Below are 27,290 nucleotides of genomic sequence, written 5' to 3'. Positions count from 1 at the left end.
TAATTGTTGTGTTTGGTTTGAACGAAGTATTCCGATAATAGAATTGATAGGCATTTGATATTTTTTTCATTTTTTTTCATCTTTTGATTATGACGATTTAAAATATGTATAACTCTCGTCACTGAAAAATGTGAATTGTTTTTAATTTCGAAATTTATATTCAAGTTTTTTATCTGTTGTGCATTATGTTCATAGTTGTCAGACTATTTATATACTTCCTTCGTTCCATTACAAGTGACACATTTTTTTTTCATATATTTTTGGAAAATTATATTCCTCTGCATTATTATCTTCTTATATTTATTAGTAGTATGATTTATCCAAAACCTCGTGCGAAAAAGAAATGTGTTACATGGAATAGAGGAAGTAGTACACTCTATATAAATAATCTTCGTATAAAAATACGTATATTAAATATTTAAATTACAAAATTATACTCCTTCCATCCCAAAATAAATAAGGACATTTGGGACGGCATAGAGAAGCTAAAATATTGTTAAATAGTAGACCCACATTATTATTTGTGTTTAATGGTGGACATAGTAATATAAGTTGTAAATAAATTAATGTATACGAATAATTAGTTTAAAAGAATTTCCTATAAATGAAAATTAGATATTTTTATAGGACAGACGAAAAATAACTATCCTTGATTAAGAGCTAGTACGAGTAAAATGATACTACTAGTAGTTGTTGGTTGTAGTACCGATCAAGGATAATAAAATAAAATAAAATAAAATACAGAATTACCATGCCAAAATTAATTGCTCCACAATAATAAACTAATTAATTGCTCCACAATAATAAACTAGATCAACTTGGGGAAGAAAACGAAGAAAGCCTGTGTTGAATAAAGTGATGTCAATTTCCATAAAATGGTGTGAAAACATGAAAGTAGAATACCATAAACCATGGATGCTTAAAAACTTTCAATTGTACTATATTATTAATAAATGATTAAACAATCGAACTGCCCGAAAAATATCTGACTGCTGCCCGTTCTCACCCGCTCCGACACGGTCAGCTTTAGTGTTCCCCTTTCTCATCCTCGTTCCCGGGCAGCTTCATATACAAATAGATATATGAGGCACGCTTTAATTTGCTCTCTTCAGCCCACCACCACCAACTTCCCGGTGGTGCAGGAGCTGCGCCACCGCCTATTACATATCTAAATGGGTCAGGGGATGAGCTGCAGCAGCAGTGAGGAGCAAGGGCTGTTCAGTGCAGTGCAGTTGGGGGATTTGGAAATGTTTGAAGCCATTTTGAAAAGGGATTCATCTCTCATTCATCACTCCACTGTTTATGATCGCAACTCTCCTCTGCATATCGCTGCCGCCAATGGCCAGATCGAGGTCCGAATCTTCAATATTTCTTACTTTTTTTTCTTTTGCTCAATTTCAGTTTATTTGTTTCTTGTTTTGTAAATTTGGGATTCTTGTTTTGTGGGATTCAGATTCTTTCATTGCTTCTCGATCGATCCGTAAAGCCGGATGTGTTAAATCGGCACAAACAGGTCTGCTTCTTCATCTCCCTTTTCTCTCTGTGTGTGTGTGGAGAGATTGATTCTATCTAAGTTCATATTGATGAAAAAAATTTGATCTTGATTGTTGAATTGTTTGTTTGATTGATCTTTGATTCACAATGATGTGTGTATAGACTCCACTGATGCTGGCTGCAATGCATGGCAAGATCTCCTGTGTGGAGAAGCTAATCGAGGCTGGTGCCAATGTATGAACTTCCAATAAATCTCTCACTCCTAATATTTGATCGATCAAAATTGGCATCTTTGCTCACAGCTAATCTTGATTTCCATCTTGTTAGATTTTGATGTTTGATACTCTAAATGGAAGAACCTGCTTGCACTATTCGGCCTACTACGGCCATTCTGATTGCCTCGAGGCCATTCTATCCGCTGCTCGAGCCTCCCATGTCTCAGCTTCGTGGTAGGTTCTTGTTCAAGAGTCTCCTTTTGTGAGTAGGAAAATTGAATCTTGAATGATCTGTGAACGAATTTGTAGGGGATACTCTCGTTTCGTGAACATTAGGGATAGCAAAGGGGCAACTCCGTTGCACTTGGCAGCGCGTCAAAGACGCCCTCAGTGTGTTCATATCTTGTTGGATAATGGAGCCCTTGTCTGTGCCTCGACTGGTGGATATAGGTAATGTTTTCATAGGCAAATGTGTTTGTGTGATTGTTCTGTGCTTGATGATTTGTACTCTGCAGCTTTCCTGGTAGTACTCCACTTCATTTGGCTGCAAGAGGTGGTTCTCTTGATTGTATCAGAGAATTGCTGGCCTGGGGCGCTGATCGACTGCAGAGAGATGCCTCAGGGTATGTGATCTCGCGCTTCACTGAAATATGCTGTAATGGATTTGCTATTTTATGACTAGTGTTGCTATTATTCAAGAGTTTATTTTCTTTCCATTCATGTGCATCTTGTCATGTATAGTTAGTATAGTTGTTTCCACAAAAAAAAAGGATTAGGCAAATGGTGTTAATAGGAGAGTCTATTTCATCTCTCTCTTCGCTCATCTCTTGCTAAACGTGTGACGTTTTGTGGATTCAGGAGAATACCGTATGTGGTGGCTTCAAGGTATCGCCATGGAGCATGTGCAGCTCTTCTGAACCCTTCCTCAGCAGAGCCTCTTGTTTGGCCGTCGCCTCTAAAATTCATCAGTGAACTCAATCAGGAGGCAAAAGCTCTATTAGAGCAAGCCTTGATGGAGGCCAACAGAGAAAGAGAAAAGATCATCTTGAAGGGAACAGTGTACTCTCACCCGTCTCCATCAGCATCCGACTCTGGACTTGATGATGATATATCTGAGGTAATCTATCTATCTACTTTTTTCACAAAAATGACTATTTAGTCAGGAATACAATTCAATAGAAATACTCCATGAATCTTAACTAAGTAACTGTGTAGGCAAGCGAAACAGATCTTTGCTGCATATGCTTCGATCAAGTTTGCACAATCGAGGTTCAAGGATGTGGACACCGAATGTGTGCACAGTGCACGCTTGCCTTGTGTTGCCACAATAAGCCCAAACCAACAACCTCTTGCCCTACTGTGCCGGTTTGCCCCTTCTGCAGGAGCGATATTGTCAAGCTCGTCGTGGCTAAGCTCAGAGACGAGAATGACATTGAGCGTGACATCAATGCCTCAAAGCCACGCAAGTCTTGGAGGTCGAGAAATTTGAGCGAGGGAAGCAGCAGCTTCAAGAGCTTATCTGCAGTGGGCTCGTTTGGCAAGATGAGCCGCGGATCTGGTAGGATTGCTGCTGAGGACGAGCTTCTTGATAAGCCGTTGAACCTTGAAACGTAGATAATGCAAGGGTTCAAGAACTGCCATAAGGGCAGGTATACATAACTCTCTCTGTGCATCTTCTGCTTTAGAAATTTCAAGAAAAATAAGCAAATGCATGTTTTTGAGTTTGGGGTTTATTGGGTTTTACTTCCAAATTCAGTTTTAGAAAGGTATTCTTTGAAAATCTTGATGATATAATATATTAAAGAAATGTCATTCATTTTGCTGCTGCTTCCCTTTGTAAAATTCCTTATTATATATGTATACTACTACTAGAATTTAAGAATTTGGATTCAAAATGATGTAATCAGATGCTGTACATTTTGATGTTTGTAAGAACTTCGTGGAAAGCTGAATGAAAATTTGAAATTGAATTTGGGGGTAATAATTAATACTCCGTAGCTGTGATGAATTGTCCCATCTTTGGTAACTTATTTGTGTACTTGCACCACTGTGTAATATTCTGATCACACTTATTTTGATATAATGAGACAGATAGATAATGTTATTTATCATGGGACCCAACTAAAATTATGATCTGTCCTAACTGCTGATGCTTCTGCCATTTATTTATTTATTTTGGTCTATTGTTTTTTTTTGGTAGTGAATTATTTGTTGGAGCCTCGTGGTGCATGGCATGGTAATAATACGTGTAACTAATTAGGTGTCTATTAACAAAATTGATTACTCCATAATTTTATAATGCCACAATTAGTTGGAGCTACGCCGTGTATTAAAGTTTGATTGGACACAAACAAAACGTGACCTATAATCGTAGTACAAAGTTTGATGAGATTCAACAATTTATAATTTTGCCGATCGAATAATAAATAAAAGGTTATAAGTATTTCGGTATAAACATGATATAGTGGGTTGGAACAATAAAATATGAATAAAATTGTATGGGTTACACCATAGTAATATAACATCGCTATTGCTTTGGAGTGTGGGGAAAGTGATGTATCGTGAACACACCTGAAATAGGTAATAAATAAGTTTCGCCCAGTCATCAATCAAGAATTGCGTGCATCAAATTAATTTAATGATTAGTCATAATAAACATCCTAAGCAAGTGAATGAAAATTATGAAACATCTAAATACATGAAGCCAACTAATTTTAGGATGTATCTTCAATTCCACATACATGAATGAATTCAACTAATTTCATGATTTATCTTCCATTCCAAATTTATTCCATAAAAATATTTGAATTTAAAATTAATTTTAACTTCAATTTCTCCTAATTTTACTAGATGAATTTCAAAATTAAAATTTCAAATTTCAAATAATTAAACACCCCCCCCCCTAAAAAAAAATAAGGACATTTGGGACGGAAATTAATGCATGATTGGTAAAGTAAGATAGATGAAAAGAACGGTAGTTAAAATAATGTTAGTTGACGTTGTGACCTACATTAGTGTCTAATGGTGGACTCTATTGATATAAGTTGTAAATAAATAGATATATAGTTAATGAGTTTAGTAAAACTTTCTATAAATGAAAATGAGACATTTTTATAGGACGAACGAGAAAAGAAAATGCTTTAATTTTATGGGATGAAAGGAGTATAAATTTAAAGCCATCCCAAATGAAGTCTTTATACAAAATATATACACATACATGCACATCACACACGCATACTAATCCACATTGTATACAACACACACTAATATAGCAAACGTACCTTAATCTTCTCACGCGGGAATATTAAGTAAATCTATTTCAAAAATGGAAAATTTGTTGAGAGACAGTTCCACTAATACAAAAATATGTGAAGATCGTGTCGTTGTGAAATTGATGAAGTCTAAATTTAAATTTATTATATTGTGATTTTCTCACTAGTTAATCACAATTGTGCTATTAAAATGAATTAGAGTCTAAATCTTAATCCATTTCATACTGATATTGCGAGCCACTGTTATACAAGACTTTTCTTTGATCTATAGATGGGATTTGCCTTTATTGTCTTTTTGCCCACCGCTTACATAGAAAGATATTTCAACATTTAATATTAAAGATATAGGTGGTGGTGGTTTGATTTCGTCAATAATGTCCCATCCAGAAAGTGGGTGATTTATTGTATAGTAGGAGTATTAAATTGATGATCTCACATGTTAACTATTTGTGTTCATATTCCGCAGGTCAGCCGCCTACTAAGATTTCTTTATTTTAATATAAACTGTTCACAACCCATACTCATTAACTCATAACATTCACTTATTTTTTCTACTATACACAATTAATACTTCCCCACCAATTAAAGGATAGTAGGATTGTGAATGTAATCGAATATTTTAGTTTCAATCTAACCAATATCTTTGAAGTTAGATCAAAAGGTTTGTTAAATACTACAAAAAATTGTAAGGCAGTAAAATTTGACAATAGAATCTTTTTAATAGTGCAAAACATTTGACATCACAAAAATATCTGAACGCAAAACTAACTTGAAAAGTACTCCAACAATACAATAAATTTTATAGAGATGATATTAATAGCTTACGACATCTTGTACGCTGCAAACTGAAAAGATAGTACCACGTCAACTAACTTCAAGGTGCGAGATTTCAGGTGGTTGGGAGAAATCATTAATCAAGATTGAGGAATCACTGTCATTCACGTAAATTAAATGGATTTGAATCTTCAAATATTGGGCAACCAATAGTGAAAATTACCACAACTTATGTAAGTACTATTAATAATCATATTACACGAGATGTTTGAAAAATTAAGAAAAATATCTCACACTAGCAAATTAAAACTCTCTTGAAAGTTGAAACTAACAAAAAGTCTTCTTTGTCGATTTCATTTATTTTCTACATTAAATATGTCAGGTCATTTTGTAACAAAATTTAAAATCTCACTTGAGGCTTTCTGTATTTATTGCACCATATTTAGTGTACTTTGTAAAATGACCCACAATTTAGGATGTGAATTGTGAACTACTACTATAATACTATTGAAGAAAAATATCTTCCAAATACACTTTGTCTTAAAAACTTGCTGCTGTTGCGATTTGGAACACTAGAAGCAAATCAAGCTCTTACACATATTGACGCTTGCCATGTTACAAATGGGGCTTACCCGTGCAGGAAATAATAGGAAAAAAACAAAATTCGTGAAGATTCAATAAATGTCAATTCTTGAATGATTCATTCAAGGGGGCTACAAAAGTGTGTGTTGTTTGGAAGCATTTAACACCTTTGATTCCATCCATAACTGACTTTGCTGTCCAGATTGAATCCGACTGTCGGCCTCGAGTCCGTCCAACAACGTCGGGCTCAACCGTGAAAAACATCGGACCCCCCTGGAAAATATGACAGGATAATTGATGATGACGAGGGTTGATGATTCGACGAAATGTTTAAGATAAAATTTCTAGATCTAGTTAGAAGGCATCAGATGTAGACTGACTTCTTTTTTTAACAAGCAACTGACAGTGAAAAAGGAAGCAGGCTTTTTACCAGTTTTAAGGAGTGGAGGAGGTTGGATTTGATTTCTGGTGGATGCATCACCAAACAAACCTCGTCAGATTCGAGCATGAGCATCCTACGTTCCCTCGGTCTAGATAACAAGTCGGACGAGCTTTTCATTTAGCTCTAGGGCCCTAGGCTTTACGTAAAAGATGCTAAGAGCTTTTGATGATGATGATGATCACAGTTTGCAAGGAAGCTATCCATTTGCTGCAAATAATTCCTTCAGATTTCTTAAAATTCCTTTGTCATAAGGGTTAATGAATTGTAACATGACTGGCCAATACGATATATTAACGTGACTAAGAACTTTGCAAATGGTGAACTAAGCTCTGTTCAACTACAGCATATCTACTTTTAACAAGAGAAAGAAATGGGAAAGAAAAGTTGCAGTAACTTACCATCATGGGGTCTAACTTTACTCTGGAAATTCTGGATACCTTTTCCAATTTATCTGCAATAATTTGTTCAAGACTTCAAATCAACTATTTCTATGCACGTTTTTTTCTTATCAATTTCCAGAATCAAGCATGTTACTTCTGTCATAATGCAGACACCTAAGTTATTATGATTCTCATGTGACAAGAAAGCAAGCAAGCAACAACTCCAAACCACTTCAGCACATTGTAGATCATCTTGGCCTTGCAGTTCTTGGACTGCTGTAGAAAATCAAAACCCATTCGAAAGTGGCCTTTCCCGGGCATCATATAATTTTTAAATAATACTACATGCAAAGCACATCGTGCATGTGTTCCATTCTTTGCAAGTTTTATCAATCTACAACGATAAATGTAATTTATGGTCTAGATCATTGCACTGTCTCTAAGCCTGAAAAATGATATAGTTTAATATCTTCATTTACTATTGTTATTATTATATAGTAATATATATCTAACAAATTGAGATTTTTTATACTGATTAATTTAGGTCCCTGATTGATATAAAATTCAAGCAAAAGACATTTCCAAAATAAGTTTTGATTCGCACAGCTCTATTCAAAAGTTTCATTTTGTGGTTCACTTATACTAGGCTGAACACAAGCACAATTCAATTCAGCTGCCCCCTTTTAGTTGGGTTGGATATAAAGTAAACCAGCCATACTGCATCCCAACAAAGTACACTATGCCAAGGTTGGCGTAGCGTTTGAACTATCAAGCAATACAGTTCATAGAACCCTAATCTCTTTGCTCTAAAATGATAATACAGCTTACCCATTCATCCATTTTGATGTTAAAACATGCGCAATAGAAATGCCACATTATGAAAACAACCTAAGAAATAAAGAATTTATCTGTTAGATGAAAACATGAGCTATCACAACAGTACTAGCACAACCTAGCAGGGGAGAATTACCTGCCAAATCACTTGAATCAAGCAAAACAATGTTGTACAACAACCAAATTTCTGGATGTAATAGGCTGGAAGAATCAAATCATGTTTGACAAAAAAATGTAACATTTAGCAATAAACAGAAAACTAGTTATCCAAACAATCCAACCAGTGCAGCAAACACAATAAAATGATAACAAGTGCATCAACTGTCAGGAGCTGGAGAATTATGACTTACATTCCCTCCAACATCTTTTGAGGTGTTAGACTTAGCTGTAACTGTAGTCCAGAGGATAAAAAAAAAAAACTTAAGATTAGTTTGAGAAGAAAATGAAGAGGGAAATGGACAAATAAGATTAAAACTATACACTTGCATAGAGTTGAGATTCTCCTAAACAAGTAATCCCATATTTCTCTAACTAGAAATTATATTCTTTCCACCAGGTTTCACAACTCACAAGAAAAAAACAGTGTATGTGTTCAATTAAAATGCGTCAGTTAGAACATATAAATTATTCTATTATCCAAACCTCAATCACATGAAAAAGGAGCATCCTGACTACCAACACAAATAATAATTTAAGTTCTTAGCTCTGCTAAATCCTAGTATCTTCTTTTCTCAAATTTATAGTAGTACTATATATTCTACATAAGAAGTAACAGTGAGGTAAATGGGTTTGAACTTACATTAAGAAGAACATAATACAAAAGAAGTCTCGGATATCACAAAACCAACAATGAGCACTATAAAAAGAGCATGATTTCGTTGACCTGCGGATAGCAAGCATAAAATGAATAATGATATGAATATTATCTTCAAGAAAAGAAGTTGATTGATGAAGAAGCAATTACCTACACAGTTTCCAAAATCTGGACAATGATGGTCCAACAACACAATTCTTGCAGTACCTGCAATATCTTACTGTCCTGTATGTTGTAAATGGCTGGAATGAAGCATAGAGTTTAGAACTAAGAGAAATGCAAGACGAAAATCATGCAGAACTGTGTTAGTTTCTCCACTGCTTGATGAAGCCTTTTCCCAAAGTAAGGTAGCCAAGATCTCTTCCAAATTTTATGCAATAGTTCAAATATAAACCATTGTTTAACAAAGTCTATCTATGAATTGGTTAAGATCAAGGGAAAGGCAATGGAAGAAATTTGAAATTTTACACATGAACTAAAGAGAACAAAGAAATAAAGGACCTAAGGTCTACGAACTCTCTTGTCAAACCAAACAACTTGCCCCAGAGTAAAGCTAAATTATTCACTGCTTTTCGTTGATGATAATGCATTTATAATAAAACAGTATTTCAGTAACCAACTATGGTTGTTTATGTATATTGACTACCCTAGTAGAAAATCTCTAACACAACTTCCTGTATAGTTTTGTGCATTATAATTTCCTTTAAGACATTTTCTTCAGTTAGAGAATTGTTAAAGAATTCCAGAAAAGCATAAGCACTTAGCAATGTAATTGAATGAACAAAGTAGAAATACAGAGTTAAGGATCTCTTTCTCTCTTTCAAACAAACCAAAAGTGAGTAGAGAGAGCCATGTCTAAATGACACTGCATGCTAAATTTGCAGAGTATAGATGGTTAATGGCATAATAATTATCTCTTTCGATAAGGATAAGAGAGAAGATACATCATACCTCTTCAGCTGGAGACTCTTGATGTGCAACAGAAGTTGAAACTTTCAACTTCTATACAAAAACAACTTCCTATAAGAATATAAGTTATGATTTTAAATACCAAGCATAATAAAATGGACTCATGAAACACAAAGTACCTTTTCCTGGGATTCGATTTCGTTGACTGAATTCAGGAAAGATAGGTCAGCGCAAGAATGATGGGTTAAAAAGCCAGGAACCAATAACATAATGCTGCAACCAACGAACATACGCTGTCAGAATACAACTAGTATGAAAGAATAAGCACAAGATATAAGAAAATGCACACATGCTGAGATACACAAAATTCAAATTTCTGTTTTATCTAAAGTGGGAATATGTAAGAATCCTTGACTAGTAAATAAGCAACTTATTGGTATCGGCCAATTAACACCATGATGATTTCCATGTTCATTACAAAGTCCAACAAAGATGAAATAGTAATACAAGCACCTTCCATCTACTACTACCACGTATAAAGATCGCTCAAAAAGTATCCCAACCTCAAATTTGCATCACAAGATATACAAGTAACTAAATAAACAATTAATGAGCTTCAGTAGATTCCTCGGCTCATTCATTAGTAACATAAAGATGACTACGAAAACAACTCAAATTCCAACAAAGCTAGCTATTAAACTTTCACACATTTTTACAACAACTTGAGCTACAGCAATTAAGTTGAAGAATCAAAATAGGACCTCGGCGAACCACAGATATGTAAACATCCCAGAAAGAAAGAGTGTTGAAGAATACAAAAGCTGGCGCCGAAGCCCTGACCCCAGCGGCTCTCTTGCACAATCTCCCCACTCGCCAATCCCATCACAACTAAGAGCAATAGTTGTGCTGCAAAATAGATGAAAAAGGAACAAAAATTTCAAAATTATCGCCTACAAAACTGTAGAGGATCGAAAATCAATGCCCATGCATAGGGAGGAAGTCTATAGAATGAGAATAAGAATTGCAGCGGGAAGGAAGAGATGGAGCAAACTAATTATGGAGGGTTTTTTCCAATTTGGATTGTGGCGATGGACAATCTCTTCTTCTGGTTCTACCATTTCGTCAAATTTGGGGAATCGCTGCCTTCAGTGTTACACTAGTAACAGTAATAATTTGTTTGAGGAAAAAAATAAAAAAAAGAACTCCCGCTAAGAAAAGTACTCCACCAATAATTGTTGCAAAATTATGAATTTGCGTCAATAGTTGTGAATTCGATCTCTCACTCAAGTTAAGAGTAAATTAACCGACGTTATTATGTATACTAAAGTAAAAATGAGTTTTTATTAGTGTTAAAAGTGTTGAGACTTATATCTCTTTATTAGTGTTAAAAGTGTTGAGACTTATATCTCGGAGCGGATCTCCTATTCCAACACACCTACTACATTCCTACATAGTGGAGTGTTTAATAAGATGGTATACTCAGTGTTAGTGTAACATACGAAATCAAATCAAATCAAATGAAACCTTTGTAAATAGATATGAAACGAAGAGATGCTATGCTTCAAACAAGTATTGTCATATGTTCACCATGCCTAGAAACACAATCTTGCAAAGAAAACATGTCCTCTGGGTAGCTCGATCACAAGATCATTTTTTAAACTCAAAGATGATAAAATTATCATGGTACAAGTACAACCACTCCACCAATTAAATCATCTTAGAATCGACATTTTGATCATATGTGTGTGCAACTTAAAGCAGTGACTGGGACGCTAGGTGTTCTGTTTCATCGAACGGATGAAGGTCTTCAACCGATGTTTTTGTATCTATCGCAGACAACTCACTCCTCTGTTCATCTAACATGGGCTTAGACGTCTCCCCAAAAATATTATTCTGGATACCATATGATTCAGCTATCGAACTTTCTTTGCTCAAACCCGGAGATGGATCGTCTGTCCTTGTGTTAACGAGGTCGCTATCAGATGAGGCGAGTGTGGAAACATCTCCATTATTGAACTGAGAATTGCATCTTTCAAATGTTTTTGATAATGATTCTTGATGAGTTGATGAAGTTCTAATGCAGAAGCTACCAAATCCTTCAATCCCTCTTGATATCTTTCTAGCCTTGTCTCTCTCCTCTTTAAGAAGAGGCCCATTTTCAAGCAACCTCAATATTCTATCGCATTTCCTCCTCACATTCAAACCCCAATTAAATCTACACAAAAATAGTTATACATCATCATCCCTAGCTACACATGTTGTATGCAACAATATAACATGACATAAACTAACGCAATGAATCAAACATATATATATACTAGTATCACATACCCCTTTTCATCAACATGTTGAAAGCGTCCTATTTCTGTAATAACATCTCTTTCCTTTTGAAACTCTTGTGCAACACTCTCAGGCCCATGAGTCAACAAGTATTCTAGTACAATCAAAGCTTTGTAAGAAGCCCTCCAATTTCTCTTATCAAATCTTACCAATCTGAAAATTAAAAACATGAAAGGAAAAAAGTTTAAACTAATTAAACCATCAATAGTCAAATACTAATACTAATAGGTGGCGTTCGGTTGCCATGACTAATTATCATGAGACTATCCATGGGTCAATCTTATGAACCAAATATGATACATATTTAATCATGAGATTTAGTCTTGCCAACCAAGCACCCCATAGAAGATGAAGAAGAAAACCTCAGTACACCTTTTATGCAGAATTTCCACGATTCTCCAATAATCATCGACTTCAAAAGCCGCTTTCGATATCATCTTAAGTGCTTGGGTATCCGGCCCGCCCGGATCACCGTTGGTAGCTTCCTCAGCCAATCTAGTAACAAAATAAATTCATGTCTTTTTATGTACTATATTGGAACGTAACATGACATATATATGTGAATGAAATTTGAAATAATCTAAGGATAGAAGAGAGGAGGACTTACAACTGGGCTGGTGTGACATCGGTGAGGGCCAAACGGGCAGTTTTGATCTTCTCCTTGAGTATAAACGAAGCTTGTTTCTTGAAATCATGAAATGTAGGTTTTGGGTTCATCTTCAATATTGTGCTTCCTAGCATTGACATTTTCTTGATATCATCCTAATTGATCTTTTTTTAATAGAATCGGTACAATGAAAGAAGAAAACGTCAAGCTTTCCAATAAAAGATGATGCAACCAATTTGACCCTCTACCTAACAATTACCAACTGCTCGAAGCTACATCTACAGATAGGTTAAAGAAAATGTATATATTACTACTAATTAATTAGGTTGATTTCGGTGTAACCTATTGCAGTCTACAAATCTTAAATAAATGTTTGGGCAAATAGAACTAAATCTATTCAGTAAAATCAAGAAATTGATAGTTGATGAGTTTGTAAAAAGAAAAGCAGTAGTAGTCACTTTAACCTTACAAGTCAAGACATGGGACATTAAATAATTTTTTTGTCTAAATCACATGTAATCAGTTGAAGAAATGCACCACCAAGTAGACGAGGAGGCCACTATAGTATACACGTGGGACATTTATACAGCACACGGACGTGAGAAAGTGTACTTAAGAGTTGAGATGTGTCTTATTGGCAAAGTTTAATTAATACTTAGAGCATCTCCAGTGATAGGCTAGCCACCGGCTAGCCGATTGACGTGGCTAGCCGGTCGGCTAGCCAAACCATTGGAGTAGGCTAGCCGAATTTCGGTGAAAAAACCGGCCAAGGCTAGCCGATTGCGTGTGGCTGGCCGATGCGCTAGCCGCCATTGTGGCGGCTCGATCGGCCAGCGCCGATTTTTAATTTTTAATTTTTTAAAACCTATATAAACGCGATTTTAGTTTCATTTTCATTTGCACCGCTTGTTTTAACGAGTTTTCTCTCCCTCTAACTTTTTGTACAAGAGCATCATCGAGCGATGAGTAACGCGGGTGGTAGCGGTGGTGGTAGTGGTGGGGATGCTTGAGGAGTACGAACGGAGGATGAACGAGGCTATAGAGGCCTACATGAACCGCGAGATGGAGCGGTACATGCGTAGGGTGGAACAGCAGGCGATACCTCGCCCTCCACGGGTTATCCACCGCCGAGCAGTGATTGATCGGGATCACGCCGCTGCACATCAGCGGCTGTACGACGACTACTTTTCGGAGAACCCGCGGTTTCCCGCACACATGTTCCGGCGGCGTTTTAGAATGCACAGGGAGTTATTTATGAGTATCGTTGGCGCATTAGAGCGTCGATATCTGTGTTTTCGCTTCAGGCACGATGCGGTTGGCAGACCCGGCCACACCCCTATTCAAAAGTGCACGGCGGCAATCAGGCAGTTGGCCTACGGAGGCGCGGCGAGACATGTGGGATGAGTACCTCCACATCGGTGAGTCGACAGCCCTGGAATGTCTGAAGTATTTCGTGAGGGCGTGATGAACGTTTTCGGTGAGCAGTACCTTCGAAGCCCTACTCCCGAAGATTGTCAGAATTTGATGCAGATGCACGGGGAGAAGCATGGGTTCCCCGGGATGTTAGGCAAAGCATAGACCGTATGCATTGGGGAGTGGAAGAACCGCCCGACCGCCTGGAAGGGGGCCTACACGACCGGCTACAAGTCAAAGAATCCCACGATGATCCTCGAGGCCGTAGCTGATTACCGACTGTGGATCTGGCACGCGTATTTTGGGGTAGCCGGGTCGAACAACGACCTCAACGTCCCGAACTCGTCTCCCCTCTTCAACGAGAAGTGCTAGGGCTTCGGTCCAGCCGTCTCGTTTGTGGCCAACGGCAACCGGCATGATATGGGCTACTACTTGGCGGATGGGATATACCCTAGGTGACCTGTCTTTGTGAAGACGATCGTGCACGCAAGTGATGAAAGGAAGGCCTACTTTGCGGAACGACAGGAGTCGGCGCGCAAGGACGTGGAGCGCGCATTTGGTGTGCTCCAGTCTCGATGGGCGGCAATTAAGGGTCCAACGCGTTTGTGGGATGTCACATGCGTATCCCAAATAATGTACGCCTGCATTATCCTGCACAACATGATCGTCGAAGACGAAGGCGTACAACTGACTAGTTGGGCCAATGACGATGAAGCCGGTCCAAGCCACGGAACGGCCACCCCTAACGTACGACGTGGGGTACCTCTCGATGAAGCCGGCCGCCTCAAGGAATTTGCCGACATGCGCCAAGTGGATGCTCATATTCAACTCCAAAAGGATATAATTGAAGAGTTGTGGGCACGGAGGACTGCACGGCGATAGTTTTTTTTTTCTTTATTATGTACCTTTTTAAATGTAATTTTTTTTTTATCTATGAACCTTTTTAAATGCAATTAATGAATTTTCCCATATATGTGGCAGGGAGAGAGAGTGGTTGGCCTATGGCTGGCCTAATAGCATTGGAGATGCTATTAAACATTATATTTTCTCTTAAATATTTACTTAATTTACATTTTCTGCATCTGAAAAGAATATGGCCTATTTACTTCACAAAGTTAGCTATATATGTTTTCAGTTAAGTGAAATTATGGCCAATGGCTATATTATTATTTGGTCCAAATTAAATGTTTACCCAAGTACATTTCAATTTAATGTACTACCATCACAAGGTTATCTGATCTTAAATATGAGAGAGTAAATTAAAATTTTCAACTTAAAATAATGGAACACAACAAATTAAGGAGTATATTTATTCATACGAATAGTTGACTACAGTAAAATTACGAAAGCTCTTTCAAAAACTTGTGAGAATGTATCAAAGCAACTATGACTCAGTTATGAGAAAATATTCAGGACCTTGCACATTAAAGTGTTATTATAAAGTGGTGTACTCAGCCATTTAATTTGACAAATGGAAAAATAAATAGCTCACATCCAACTAGATATGCCAACTAATAAAGTTATTTTAGAAGATATTCATTAAACCACTTTTATAGAAGATATGCATTAAATCACTTTTATAGAATAATGTATATTTTTAATATTGAAATTATCAATATTTTTTGGCCTCCTACGTATACACTCCATACTTATATATGTAATATAATAATAATATTTTACATGTATTCATTATCTTTTGACAATAATAAAAACTAAGTATAATCACGGAGTACAACACTTTGTTGATATTATTTAAATTTTATGATTATAATTTTCTTGTTCTTATACATGTATATACATAAAAATATACGACTATGTAAGTGAAAATGCACACAAACAAAAGGTATAATCATAAGTTAAATTTTCTATTTTTTAGTGCTTTAAAGAGTATATGTACTTAGTAAGTTAATATAAAAGTAAAAAAATTAAATTATAATTATTTAAGTACGTAAATTTATTTATATATAGGAGGAAAAATATTACTAGCAATTTTTATATTTTAAGATTATACAATATTCAATAGAAGTGGTTTAATAATTTTTTTAAAGATTTTAATGCATTAAATAGGTTATATATTTACTTAGTAGCTTGATATGAAAATAAAAATTAAATTTTAACTATATAAGTGTGTCAATATATTTATATATGAAAAAAAATTATTGACAATTTTCAAATTTTAAGAATTAAGATTATGCAATATTCTATAAAAGTGATCTAATAAATATCTTCTAATAATACTTTTATTAGTTGGCATGTCTAGTCATTTATGTTTGTATTTGGCAAAAGTTAAATGGTTGAGTACACCACCTCATAATGACACTTTGGCGTGAAAGGTCCATTGAATATTTTCTCGTATTGGAGATGAACTATTAGTGAAGATGGATATCAAGTCTATTAAAATTCGCAATCTTGTGCCGGTAGAAGACCCAATACAACTTGATTTTATATGTCACTTTCCCTTAATTCATTGATTCCTTTTCACATTCATAATTAAATATACAAATAATTTTTTAAAAATTAATATTTACTTTTTTAAAAAAATAATTAAATTTATTTGTTAAGTTAATCAAATATATTATAAAAATGAAAAATTGAAATAAAAGCAAGAGTATAACGTTGAGGATCAATTTTTTTAAAAAAAATATGGTGTATGTTTAGGACCAATTCAATTGAATAATCATGTCAGATTAGTTCATTGTTAAAATTTAATAAAGCCGTCATTTTTTCGCTTAAAATGGATTAATCTGTAATATTTAAGACGATAATTTTAAAACTAAACTACAAACGTTGTACATTTAGTAACAAAAATAGACTATAGTCATCAATAATTAACCCAAACAAAGAAGCAAAACGAAGAAATTATACATTTATGATCCGGCCCATTTATGGAGTGCATTAATGATCCGACCCATTTATTCAATGTTTTGTCACAAAATTTACACCAAATTCACCGGGCATAAATTTTTTGGTGATCTTACTGTACACTATATTGTTGTTACAAGTAAAATTATCTTCCAAACATTAGTAGTTACTCGTAGTTATGCTGTTTATGTACCAAAAACTGAAACAAAATCAGAAATAACAAAGCGATGATGAAAAAAAGAAACGTAAATAGTACAATCAGCCGAGGAATATGCATTTAAAACAAAAATTGTACAACAAAATCTAGTATCCAAAATTGTCCAATAAATAAACTCGCCTTATTACAAAACAAAATTGGTCACCATATTCATCTGAATTTAAATCAAATTTCCCTTTACTATGGTAGAACTAGAGCCTCATCAATGATTCTCCGTGTTACTACTAATTTTCTCTTCTCTTTATAATTAATTACTATTTTAATTTAACCGATATGAAAGTAAAAATATTCCTGTACACCACAAACCCCAAAATATCCACAAAATCCCCACTCCTCCGCCCGCCGCCGCCGCCGACAATCGATTTGCCGGATCGTAATTCTCCGGTGACATCGCAATATCAGGCGGCGGAGCTCCGCCGACACTAGGCTTGTAGATCTCGATCGGATCCCTCCCGAAAAATTCCCGCGGCAACAGCACTCTCGAAACCCCGAAAATTGCGATAGGGTTCTGATCGAAAACCGTCTGCGTCACCGACGCCTGCACGATTCCGGTGTCGATTCCAACGGATCCGTTAACCCGGGAGATGTTGAGGGTGAAGCTACCCGCCCCGTTCTGCTCCGTGGCGAGCGTGGGCTGGACCGGGTTCACGATCGACTCCAGCGATCCGAGCGGGTAGTAGGAGTGGAGCACGTGGAATCTGAGCACCGCCGCCTTCCGATCCGCCGGCAGCGACTGGAATTTGGCCGAGGGCGGGAGGTCAGCGAAGGCCTCGTCGGTGGGGACGAACATCGTGATCCCGGCGCCGCCTTCGTCCGCCTCGAATTCCGAAATCACCCCCGACGCGGCGAGCATTGCCGCCGCGACGTTGAAATCGTGGCCGTTGATGAGCGTGGTGGTGATGTTGAGGCCGAGCGGGGCGCGCGTCTCCGAGGCTGCGAGATCGGGACTGGCGGGGAGGAGGAGCGAATTGAGGGAGAGGATGGAGATGTTGTAAGGTAGGGTTTTGATTGGGGAGAGGAGGGTGGCGGTGGAGGCAGGGGAGTGGAATGTAATTGAGGCGGAGGAGGAGTCGACGGTGATGTTGACGGAGCCTGAATTGGCCGCGGCGCGCCCCGTGGTTTGAAGGAGCGTGGCGACGAGCTTGCCGGCGGGAGGGATGCGACGGAGGTCGGGGAGGGAGAGGTATTCGAGGAGGACGTGGTAGCGGAGGACGTCGGCGATGTTGGGGGCGGAGGGGGAGTGGAGGAGGGAGTTGGGGACGGCGAGGAGGGTGAGGGAGGAGCGGGAGGTGAGATCGGAGGCGATGCCGGTGGAGGAGAGGAGGGAATTGAAGGCGGAGAAGGAAGGGTAGGAGGAGAGGAGGAGGGTGATGTTGAGGGAGGAAATGGGGGAGGGTAGGAGGAGGAAATAGAGGAGGGTTATAGGGGCAAAATTGGAAATGAAAATTGAGATAGCCATTTCTGTATTTTTGCTGTGGAGTGAAGAAATAAATGGGTGGGTGGAGTGGAGTGGAGGTGATGAGTGAACTGAATGGGAAATGATAGATGGGCCTAGAGTGGGGTTATTACTTTATTATATGTTTATTGGTATTTATGTTTTTTGTGTGACAAATATGTTTTTGTCATGTTGGATTTGGAATAATGCCAGTACTTGATATCAAGATTCTTCTACCATTGTGCAACGCATTTATTTGAATGGCAATTTGGTTCGTATTCACAATCTTATAGTAATATGCTTTTTATGGTGAATGAGTATACTTACTAATTTAATTATTGTTGGAGATAAAGAATTATAAGATCATAATAAAATGGTTTAAATAACTAGACGCTAGAAGCTTGGATGTGAAGGATCACACGAGAGTCGAGACACGACACGACACGTAATTAGAGTTGGGAATATATTAGGCTTATTATAGAAAATAAATACTCCTACAAATCTCTTTCTTTCATATTTACTACGGACTTCCTTCCACAAACATATGCACTCTTTCCTTTTGGAAATTCATTTCTCTTTAATAAGGTGTAACTCATTTTTTACTAACAATACTTTAATTACTTTTTCTCTCTATCTCCAATTTTACATTAAAACTTGTGCCGAACCCAAAGTGCATATTCTTTAGGGACGAATGGAGTATTTTGTTGTTCAGAATTCACTCATATTCCAATCACTCTTACACTCATATTTCATACTCCTACTATAAAAGTAAAACCCATATTTCAATAATTTTTCAATTCACTTATTTTTTTATTTCTTAAAACTCGTAGCAAATCAAATATGAACTCTTATTATAAGACGAAACTAGTAGTAAATTGACTTTTTTCCAATAGTTTAACTTTTATGATAGTCTCAATCTCGTGGTTGAAGTTAGTAAATCATTTCTTTTCTGAAAAAGAAGTTTTTTATACTACATCAATTAACATCTTAAATATCCATTTTCTGTCATACAATATCGATTTTGAATTCCCGTTTCTATATATGTGAATGGGATTTCGAAAAACATAATCTTAGACACAAGTTACACTCAATTTTGACCATTGATCTTATTGCAGGAACTAGTATTAACTTGACTTTTTTCCAATAGTTTAACTTTTTAGATAGTTTCAATCTCATGGTTGAAGTTAGTAAATCATTTCTTTTCTGAAAAAGAAGTTTTTTATACTCCATCAATTATATCTTAAATATCCATTTTTTGTCATGCAATATCGATTTTGAATTCCCATTTTAATGTATGTGAATGGGATTTCGTAAAACATAATCTTAGACACAAGTTACACTCACTTTTGACCATTGATACTAAAGAAATACAAATGTGTATATGGATGTTTTTATACGGAATTAAAAAATGACAATCTGAATTTAGCTAATTTACAATAGCATTTCTTATATAATCCAAATGTATATCATATTTTTTTCATAAAAAATGTAATATAACTGGTAAACTATTTTTTTTCAAATTGATAGATTGGAATTAAATCATTTAAAATGTGTGAATATACGTGAGTTGTAACTAAAAATAAGAATATTTCCTTTTTTTCTTATTTATATTTGATGGGGTACCTTTTGCAAAAGTGCATAATCCATAAATTTATTATATGCATTTATTATTACTAGTATATATAAAAAAATTACGAGCTATATGCTTTATGTGCATACTTTACATGAGTATCATCTTTATTTGATGCACATTTAGCATTATTTATTTTATTTTATATAGTTTAATTCTAAATATGTATAATTTTTAATTTTATAAAATTCATAAATAAGCAAAATAAAAATTTCAGATTTGATTTGTTTTTATGGATTTTAATCAATGTTAATATATAAAATAAAACAATCAACGTTGCATGTCCATCAAATGAAAATGGTGCTCACATAAGATATGTACATACTTAATAAGTTGACATGTATCACATGTTTTCAATCATTTTTTGTTCTATAATGAATGTATTTGCATGTGTATATCAGTAGATGCGACTTTTGGTGTGCAAATGATGGAAATTTGCGAAAAACATACTGTAAGTAGGAGTGGCTAGAGTGAAAAATGGTTCTGCAAACTGATGAAGAGGATGTTATGATTTCAGATGCCCATGCCACGGAGTTGACCAATTTGCGAAGCTAAATTTAAGTCAAGGGTTCTATTTAAAGAAAAATACTTATTATTATGGGATTTTGATCAATTTTTTTTTCCTTTTTTTGGAATTTTCAAATTTGATAAAAAAGGATTTGTTTGTCATTTTTTTTTGTTAATTATTTTAAAAAGTAAACTACAAAATTGGTCTCTAGGTACCCATGTTTAAAAAAATGCATTGCAAGCCTCTACATATAGGTATAATACATTTCAAACTCTTTTTCACTATTTTGAGTCTTTTATACCCTTTTCCCTCATTTTTTACCTAAATGTAATTCCGAGGATGTTTTAACCTAAATGCAAGCCTCTACATATAGGTATAATATCATGTAATAGATGATATGATATTTAAAAAAATACTATTACATATTTACGGTTTTATTTAAAAAAATTACTATTTATAAAAGAATATTTAACTAAAATAAAAAACATAAATTATTCTTATGATAACTATTGATAAGTATTTTAATTTATCAATTTAAATAAATTTACAATGTTTATGGATTAAATGAAAATAATATTTTGATATAAAATAAACATAGTGCATAGTAATTAAAATGAGAAAAACTAAAACATCATTGGAATTACATTTAGGTTAAAACTGATGGAAAATGGTATAAAAGACTCAAAATAGTGAAAAGGGGTCTGAAATGATATTATACCCATACGTAGAGGCTTACAATGCATTTTTTACAAAATGGGTACCTCTAGTGTTGGACTTGTCATACGTAGGGGCCGATTTTGTAGTTCACTCTATTTTAAAATAACTTTTTTTTTTGCGATTTTATTTAAAATTTCAGTTCTTGTTCAACAAAAAGTCTTTTCACCCTTACTTGGTGAATTTTTTTTTTTCACATTTTACATTATTATTTCTAAAGATTTTATAAAATATTCGTAAGGAAGAAAATCTAGAAGTATAATACTCCCTCCGTTCCACAGTTAGGAGAGTCATTTCATTTTGTGCACTTGTTTATGATTAATAATTATAAATAGTTAAAGTGGAGAAAAAATTGAGTAAGAGAGATAATAATATAGATAAGACTCTTCTCTACCTTGATCTCACTTACTTATTCACTCTTCACTTTAACTATTTATTACTCCCTCCGTCCCCGAATACTTGACACAGTTTACTTTTTCCATTTTTGGTAGTGAACCCCATATTCCACTAACTCATTCCTACTCACATTTATTATAAAACTAATACTTTAAAAGTAGAACCCACATCCCACCAACTTTTTCAACACACTTTCCATTACATTTCTTAAAACCCGTGCCGGGTCAAACCGTGTCAAGTATTCGGGGATGGAGGGAGTATCATTTTTCGAAAACGAATGCAGAAATTGAAATGACTCTACTATTGTGGAACGGAGGGAGTACTGGACATAGAGAGAATGCGTTATACATGTGTTGTTACGTCAAAGACAAAAGTTTGTATGTGGACAATAGTGGAGAAACGCTAGCCAATGTGACCAGTGATATTATTGTTGAAAAGCTAGGACTGTCACTCGTGGAGCATGCTGAACGACGCCCCATAAGAGCATCCACAGTGGCTTTAGGCCAGCCATAGACCAGCCACTCTCTCTCCCTGCCACGTCAGCAGCACTAAAAATCCACCCGCCACATCAGATTTAGGTCAGCCGCAATAAAAATAATTCAAAAACAACTACATTTACGGAATAAAATTTACGATTAAATTACGGAATTTAAATTTACGACACATATTCGGGAAAAATTCGTTAATTTTATTTAAATAAAAAAGTACATTAACTAAAAATCAAAAAAATTACATAATAAAAAAAAATCCGGACTTCCACACACGAGCCACCGCCCCACTCTACTCCTCACTAATTTATTAAAAAAATACATTAAAAAATGTAAGTATGCCTTGAATCCGTTATAGTTTGCCGCTAGCCGAACGGGGGTCTCGCTGTGACATGTTTATGTTTTAGGTCTTAATTTTGTATTGGGCCTAACCCGTCGTCTGTGTGCCTATTTAAAAAAAATGCAACCGGATAAAATAAAACTAAAATCGCGTTTATATAGTTTTTCAAAATTTTTTTTAAAAAAAATTAAAAAATAGCGCTGGCAGATCGGCACGCCACAATGGTGGCCAGCGCCCTCAAATCGGCTAGCCCATGCCGATTTCTTCGCCGATTTTGCGCTGGCCGATTCCAATAGTTCGGCTAGCCGACCGGCTAGCGACGCGAATCGGCTAGCCGGTGGGCTAGCCGCTATTGTGGCTGCTCTAAAGGAGTTATGAGATTGTTGATGAAAAGATGATGATATTTATTCACCTAGTACATATGAGGAAGATGTATCGTGTGTTGTTTTTCATTTTGTTGGATTACAAATTAAAAGGAGTTATGAGATTGTTGGTGAAAAGGTGATGGTATTTATTCACCTAGTACATATGAGGAAGATGCATCGTGTGTTGTTTTTCACTTTGTTGGATCACAAATTAAAATTTGATAAGTTCTGCAGCAAATATTTTTTGATGTTCGGCTAAGAGAAGGTTTTTCTTACCCTTTTCTTACCTCAAGAAGTACATAAAAGTGTGTGCATCAATTTACCGATTCGGATATGTAATTCTTAAAAGTTAAATCATGTTGATATTATTTGTTACCACCGATGGAAATTGAGATTTCAAGATTTTAACATTTGATTAATAAATAATTGATTAATTAATTAAGTAGTAGTACAAAATTAATAGGGAGTAATAGGTAATTACACCAAAGCAATCATAGAGAAAGTATGATATATTTGACTCCTTTCCAATATTTAAAGATCTATTTACCATTTTAAAATATTCATAAATTTAAGATTCATTTGTTTTTTTAACTTTTTTTTAGTTATTCATGGAGTATTTATTTCCAAACTCCAATAATTTCTTAAAATTGTGTCTTGACAAAAAGAACTCTTTAGTTTAAACAATACATATAAATATGAAAGAAAAATTTAAAACGTGACACGTAGTGTGGTGTGGTAGAAAATTTCATTCCAAATTTCCAACAGTAATTCATGGTGAATAAAGAAGCTCCTTTCCCAAATCGTAGTTATCCAATTCCAACAAAATCCCTGTCTGCCAACGGCGAAAATCATTTGGTTGGAGCGATTGATCGGCCGCTGTGATGAAGAAGGAAGATACAGTCATGCTGATCAGCGCTGAGGGTTTCGAATTTGTCATCGACAAGAAGGCGGCTATGGTTTCTCAGACGATCCGCAATATGCTCACTTCTCCAGGTCTGCTCTTTCTCAAATTGGAAAGGTTCATGTGCTGCACAACTCTGCTATCCTTACTATCAATTTGTTTTGGAGTATTTTTCTTGATTATAGGGCGAATATTTGTGATTGAGTTTGATTTTTGATTGAGATGAGTGTTGAAAGTTTGAAGAAGATTGGATGATTTTCCTCTTTTTTGTAAGGTTATGTATGTTTTGTTTGCAATTAAGAGAAGAGTCCTATACATGTTGATACCAAAATCACGAATTATTAAGATTTATTCGATTTGGGGGTTTCATATACCTTGTTTGTGTTTGCGTGTTTGTAGGTGGTTTTTCCGAAACGGAGCACGGAAAGGTGACTTTTCCGGAGATAAGCACAACTATTCTGGAGAAGATCTGCCAATACTTTTATTGGTCTCTTCAATATGCTAGGTTTGGCCACTTCCTATATTATCAATGTGTTCAATTTTAAGGTTATGCTTTTGAGCATCGTTAATTTGCACTTGCTATGGTAATACTTTGTTGAATGTGAGAAGAAAGTCTTCTTCATTTGCAGTATATATCTTTTGCTAATTGCTATGGTTGCACGTGATGTTCATATATGACGAAGATGGACTAGTTAGGTCATTGGTGGAGAGTTTGTTTGTTAGTGAGGCAAGGGAATGGGGTACTTAGTAACTTGATACTGATGATCTTTTAGATACAATTATGTTAATGCTGACAGTTACCCTTGTATTAGCATTATCAATCTCCCTTTGCTCTAATATTGTGGTGTTAGGTATAAGAAAAGAGTGTCTATGATGAAGACTTTTGGGGGATTGCAAGTGACGATTCATGTATGTTAATGTAGTATGAGCCTTTTCAGATCTCCTTATAGGGGCAGCGACATAGAGTCTTAATATTGTATTGGAGCAGACAGTTACAGTTGAGCAGGGGCAGCGACATAGAGTCTTAATATTCTTTATGCTTGGCAGTTTCTAGGTAGAAGCGTAGCTACTAAAGGATGTCAATTTGTTCTTATGATAAATATGATAAATTGTTCGATGTAGATCAAAATCATATGTATGAGCATACACATATTATTCATTATAGCAGTTACCTCGACATGAAGTCTAGATATTGTTTATGGCTAGGTAGAAGTGTAGCTCCTAAAGGATGTCAATATGTTCTTATGATAAATTGTTGGATACAGATTAATCATACATACGAGCATATACATACCATACGTTTTTCAATATATTGGGCACATCCCAATAATTTGTGGTTTGTGCATGTTCTGATTTTATTCAAGACAAATCTCCACTCATTTACAGCATGCCAAAATAAGGGAATGTTTGGACTTTTGATGTCATACTAAAGGCATTCCTTTATTTCATATATCCTTTCTCTTAAAACAACAGTTCTTAAACACATAGTATACTATATAGTAGTATAAATTTCTTTTGTGAATCCTTTCTAAGCACTGAGGTTGTGCAGAGCATTCCCAAGGCCTTGCTTTCACAGTATGTCCGCATTTTTAGTTTTTTACTTTGATAGTAGTACTCTTGATTGCTGGTACAACTTTCTTACAGAAAGACTTCATATGATACAGATCATGCCAAATTTTAACCCAATGTTTTTCAATTATAATTCACCAACCATTTTACATGTAGTCTCTGCCCAGATATTGCATATTGTTTTTTGTGTTAGCATTATCAACTTATGCTGTTAGCATGACCCATACCTTAGGGTTGATATGTTTCTTATAAAGAGAAGATTTTGGTGAGTCCAAACTGCATAACTTGCAGACTTTATTTAGATATTGATCAAAAGTTTGTACTTTGTAGGAAAAATAGTGTATTAAAGATGTTAATATTTCACATGAATACATAGGGTGTAGTTAGTATGTTTAAAGTAGAATCTGACATAAATGTTCATTATGGGTATTTTATTTTATTTTTTTAAGTACACTAGGACTGCTCATTTACTTGATTTCAGTTTTTAATGGCAAATTGGCAATTAGCGATCAGAGAGAAAAATGTTTTTTACAACAAATTGAAAGTGTGAACTGGTTTTGGGGGTTTGAATACACACCAATTGACACAATTATAGTTTCTCATTCTCTAATCCATTCATTTTTTATGTGATTAATGATAATGTTGAGTTGCCCTTTTGTTTGTAGTGGCAAGGAGACTGAGTTCCACATTGAACCTGAGCTCACGCTGGAACTTATGATGGCCGCTAATTACCTACACACCTAAGCTAGCCCCAAATACCAACATCTCTAATACTAACCCTTGTAAGTGATCTGCTTATTATCCTTCATCTTTAAGCCAAGTTTTCTTTTGAATGTGTCCCATCTTTATTTTTTGTTGTCTGCAGAAGTGGAAATGAGCTACTCTTTTGATATTTCTTTCCCTTAATACACTCTGCATTTCTTTCAAAATGATCAATTCTATTTTCCAACAGTTCTATCTGTTTATCTGATGCCAGGGAAGATTGACGAGGTGTTGCCGTTCGTGTTCTGACATTTGACGGCCCATATAATATATTCTAGTTTCTGTCTTTCTATTATCCGTAGCTACAGTAGGGATGCAGTAAGGTGTTGGTCATTCTCTTAGCGATAGTATATTCAAGAATATGGCACTTATATTATTCTTGTTGTGGTAGATCAAACAAACCTATGACAAGATGTTTTAGACAAAGTGATTGCATATATTCAAATCGTATGTAATACATGTTTTTTTATGTTCTTGATTTAGAACTTGGCTCTCCTCATCACAGGCAGGCGGCAGCTTCCTCTTTTTCTTATTGATTAGTCTGTAGTATATTTGAAGGAGTAGCTATGATAACTGGTATGTGCTTTCTATAGTTTTGGTGAAACTGAAACTTATACCAAATGAATGACCCCAATTTACTAGTTTTTCCATTGATATGTTCTACATTAGATTTGAATTTGGTCAATTTTTGTGTACACTGTAGGAGAGTTTCTTGCGGCACTATTTATTGATGAAATTTTGTGTTCAAATTCCACTACATACGAGATCAAAATGGAACCATAGGTTTGTGTTAAAATGACAACACCACTTAGAGTGACACTGTGACACCACGTATCTAGCAATAGTATAAACGCTACACAGCAATTATAGATTGCTGTCTAGCGTAGGCCTGTCAAATCGGGTATACGAAAATTTCGGGTACCCGATCCCGAATTTCCCTAAAACTAATACCCGATACCCGATCCGAATTTTATTTCGGGTATCCAATTATCCGACTCGGGTATCCAGTCCCGAAAAATCGGGTATC

At 35.5% G+C, this 27,290-nt stretch overlaps 5 protein-coding genes across 15 annotated transcripts; 2 read left to right on the top strand and 3 right to left on the bottom strand.

Moving 5' to 3' along the window:
* Positions 1 to 992: 992 nt before the first annotated feature.
* On the top strand, positions 993 to 3,717 carry LOC125185313 (putative E3 ubiquitin-protein ligase XBAT31). Its single transcript, XM_048081836.1, has 8 exons — positions 993 to 1,352; positions 1,454 to 1,513; positions 1,657 to 1,728; positions 1,822 to 1,943; positions 2,019 to 2,159; positions 2,225 to 2,332; positions 2,568 to 2,826; positions 2,925 to 3,717. The coding sequence occupies exons 1-8, from the start codon at positions 1,173 to 1,175 to the stop codon at positions 3,321 to 3,323; spliced, it is 1,341 nt and encodes a 446-aa protein (XP_047937793.1). The 5' UTR covers positions 993 to 1,172; the 3' UTR covers positions 3,324 to 3,717.
* A 2,578-nt stretch (positions 3,718 to 6,295) lies between these two features.
* On the bottom strand, positions 6,296 to 10,926 carry LOC125218254. Of its 10 annotated transcripts, none has more exons than XR_007175913.1 (11): positions 10,478 to 10,903; positions 9,896 to 9,989; positions 9,759 to 9,827; positions 8,958 to 9,049; positions 8,793 to 8,876; positions 8,344 to 8,384; positions 8,130 to 8,194; positions 7,988 to 8,047; positions 7,178 to 7,230; positions 6,768 to 6,986; positions 6,296 to 6,610 (listed from the first exon to the last, which is right to left on the bottom strand). XR_007175913.1 is itself a non-coding variant. In XM_048119891.1 (10 exons), exons 1-7 carry the CDS (start codon positions 10,832 to 10,834, stop codon positions 8,375 to 8,377), a joined length of 543 nt encoding a protein of 180 aa, XP_047975848.1. In that variant the 5' UTR covers positions 10,835 to 10,926; the 3' UTR covers positions 6,296 to 6,610; positions 6,768 to 6,986; positions 7,178 to 7,230; positions 8,344 to 8,374. The 10 variants fall into 10 exon arrangements, 1 of the variants encoding a protein (XP_047975848.1); XR_007175912.1 differs by having other exon boundaries at positions 8,958 to 9,032; XR_007175911.1 differs by having other exon boundaries at positions 8,958 to 9,032; positions 9,759 to 9,809.
* Positions 10,927 to 11,268: 342 nt separating this feature from the next.
* Positions 11,269 to 12,837, bottom strand: LOC125223630 (clathrin interactor EPSIN 1). Its single transcript, XM_048126865.1, has 4 exons — positions 12,664 to 12,837; positions 12,429 to 12,551; positions 12,048 to 12,209; positions 11,269 to 11,931 (listed from the first exon to the last, which is right to left on the bottom strand). The coding sequence occupies exons 1-4, from the start codon at positions 12,801 to 12,803 to the stop codon at positions 11,469 to 11,471; spliced, it is 888 nt and encodes a 295-aa protein (XP_047982822.1). The 5' UTR covers positions 12,804 to 12,837; the 3' UTR covers positions 11,269 to 11,468.
* A 4,351-nt stretch (positions 12,838 to 17,188) lies between these two features.
* On the bottom strand, positions 17,189 to 18,734 carry LOC125218517 (fasciclin-like arabinogalactan protein 4). Its single transcript, XM_048120201.1, has one exon. It carries the CDS (start codon positions 18,612 to 18,614, stop codon positions 17,415 to 17,417), a length of 1,200 nt encoding a protein of 399 aa, XP_047976158.1. The 5' UTR covers positions 18,615 to 18,734; the 3' UTR covers positions 17,189 to 17,414.
* A 5,058-nt stretch (positions 18,735 to 23,792) lies between these two features.
* LOC125217616 (elongin-C-like) lies at positions 23,793 to 26,732 on the top strand. Of its 2 annotated transcripts, none has more exons than XM_048119143.1 (4): positions 23,793 to 24,024; positions 24,332 to 24,437; positions 26,167 to 26,283; positions 26,454 to 26,732. In XM_048119143.1, exons 1-3 carry the CDS (start codon positions 23,913 to 23,915, stop codon positions 26,243 to 26,245), a joined length of 297 nt encoding a protein of 98 aa, XP_047975100.1. In that variant the 5' UTR covers positions 23,793 to 23,912; the 3' UTR covers positions 26,246 to 26,283; positions 26,454 to 26,732. The 2 variants fall into 2 exon arrangements, with proteins under 2 accessions (XP_047975100.1, XP_047975099.1); XM_048119142.1 differs by having other exon boundaries at positions 23,798 to 24,024; positions 26,478 to 26,732.
* The last annotated feature ends 558 nt before the right edge of the window (positions 26,733 to 27,290 follow it).

Source organism: Salvia hispanica, chromosome 4 (assembly GCF_023119035.1).
Source record: "Salvia hispanica cultivar TCC Black 2014 chromosome 4, UniMelb_Shisp_WGS_1.0, whole genome shotgun sequence".
NCBI classification, from domain to species: domain Eukaryota; kingdom Viridiplantae; phylum Streptophyta; class Magnoliopsida; order Lamiales; family Lamiaceae; genus Salvia; species Salvia hispanica.
The sequence above is the reverse complement of the archived record's forward strand: the minus strand, read 5'-3'. Positions and strand labels throughout refer to the sequence as shown.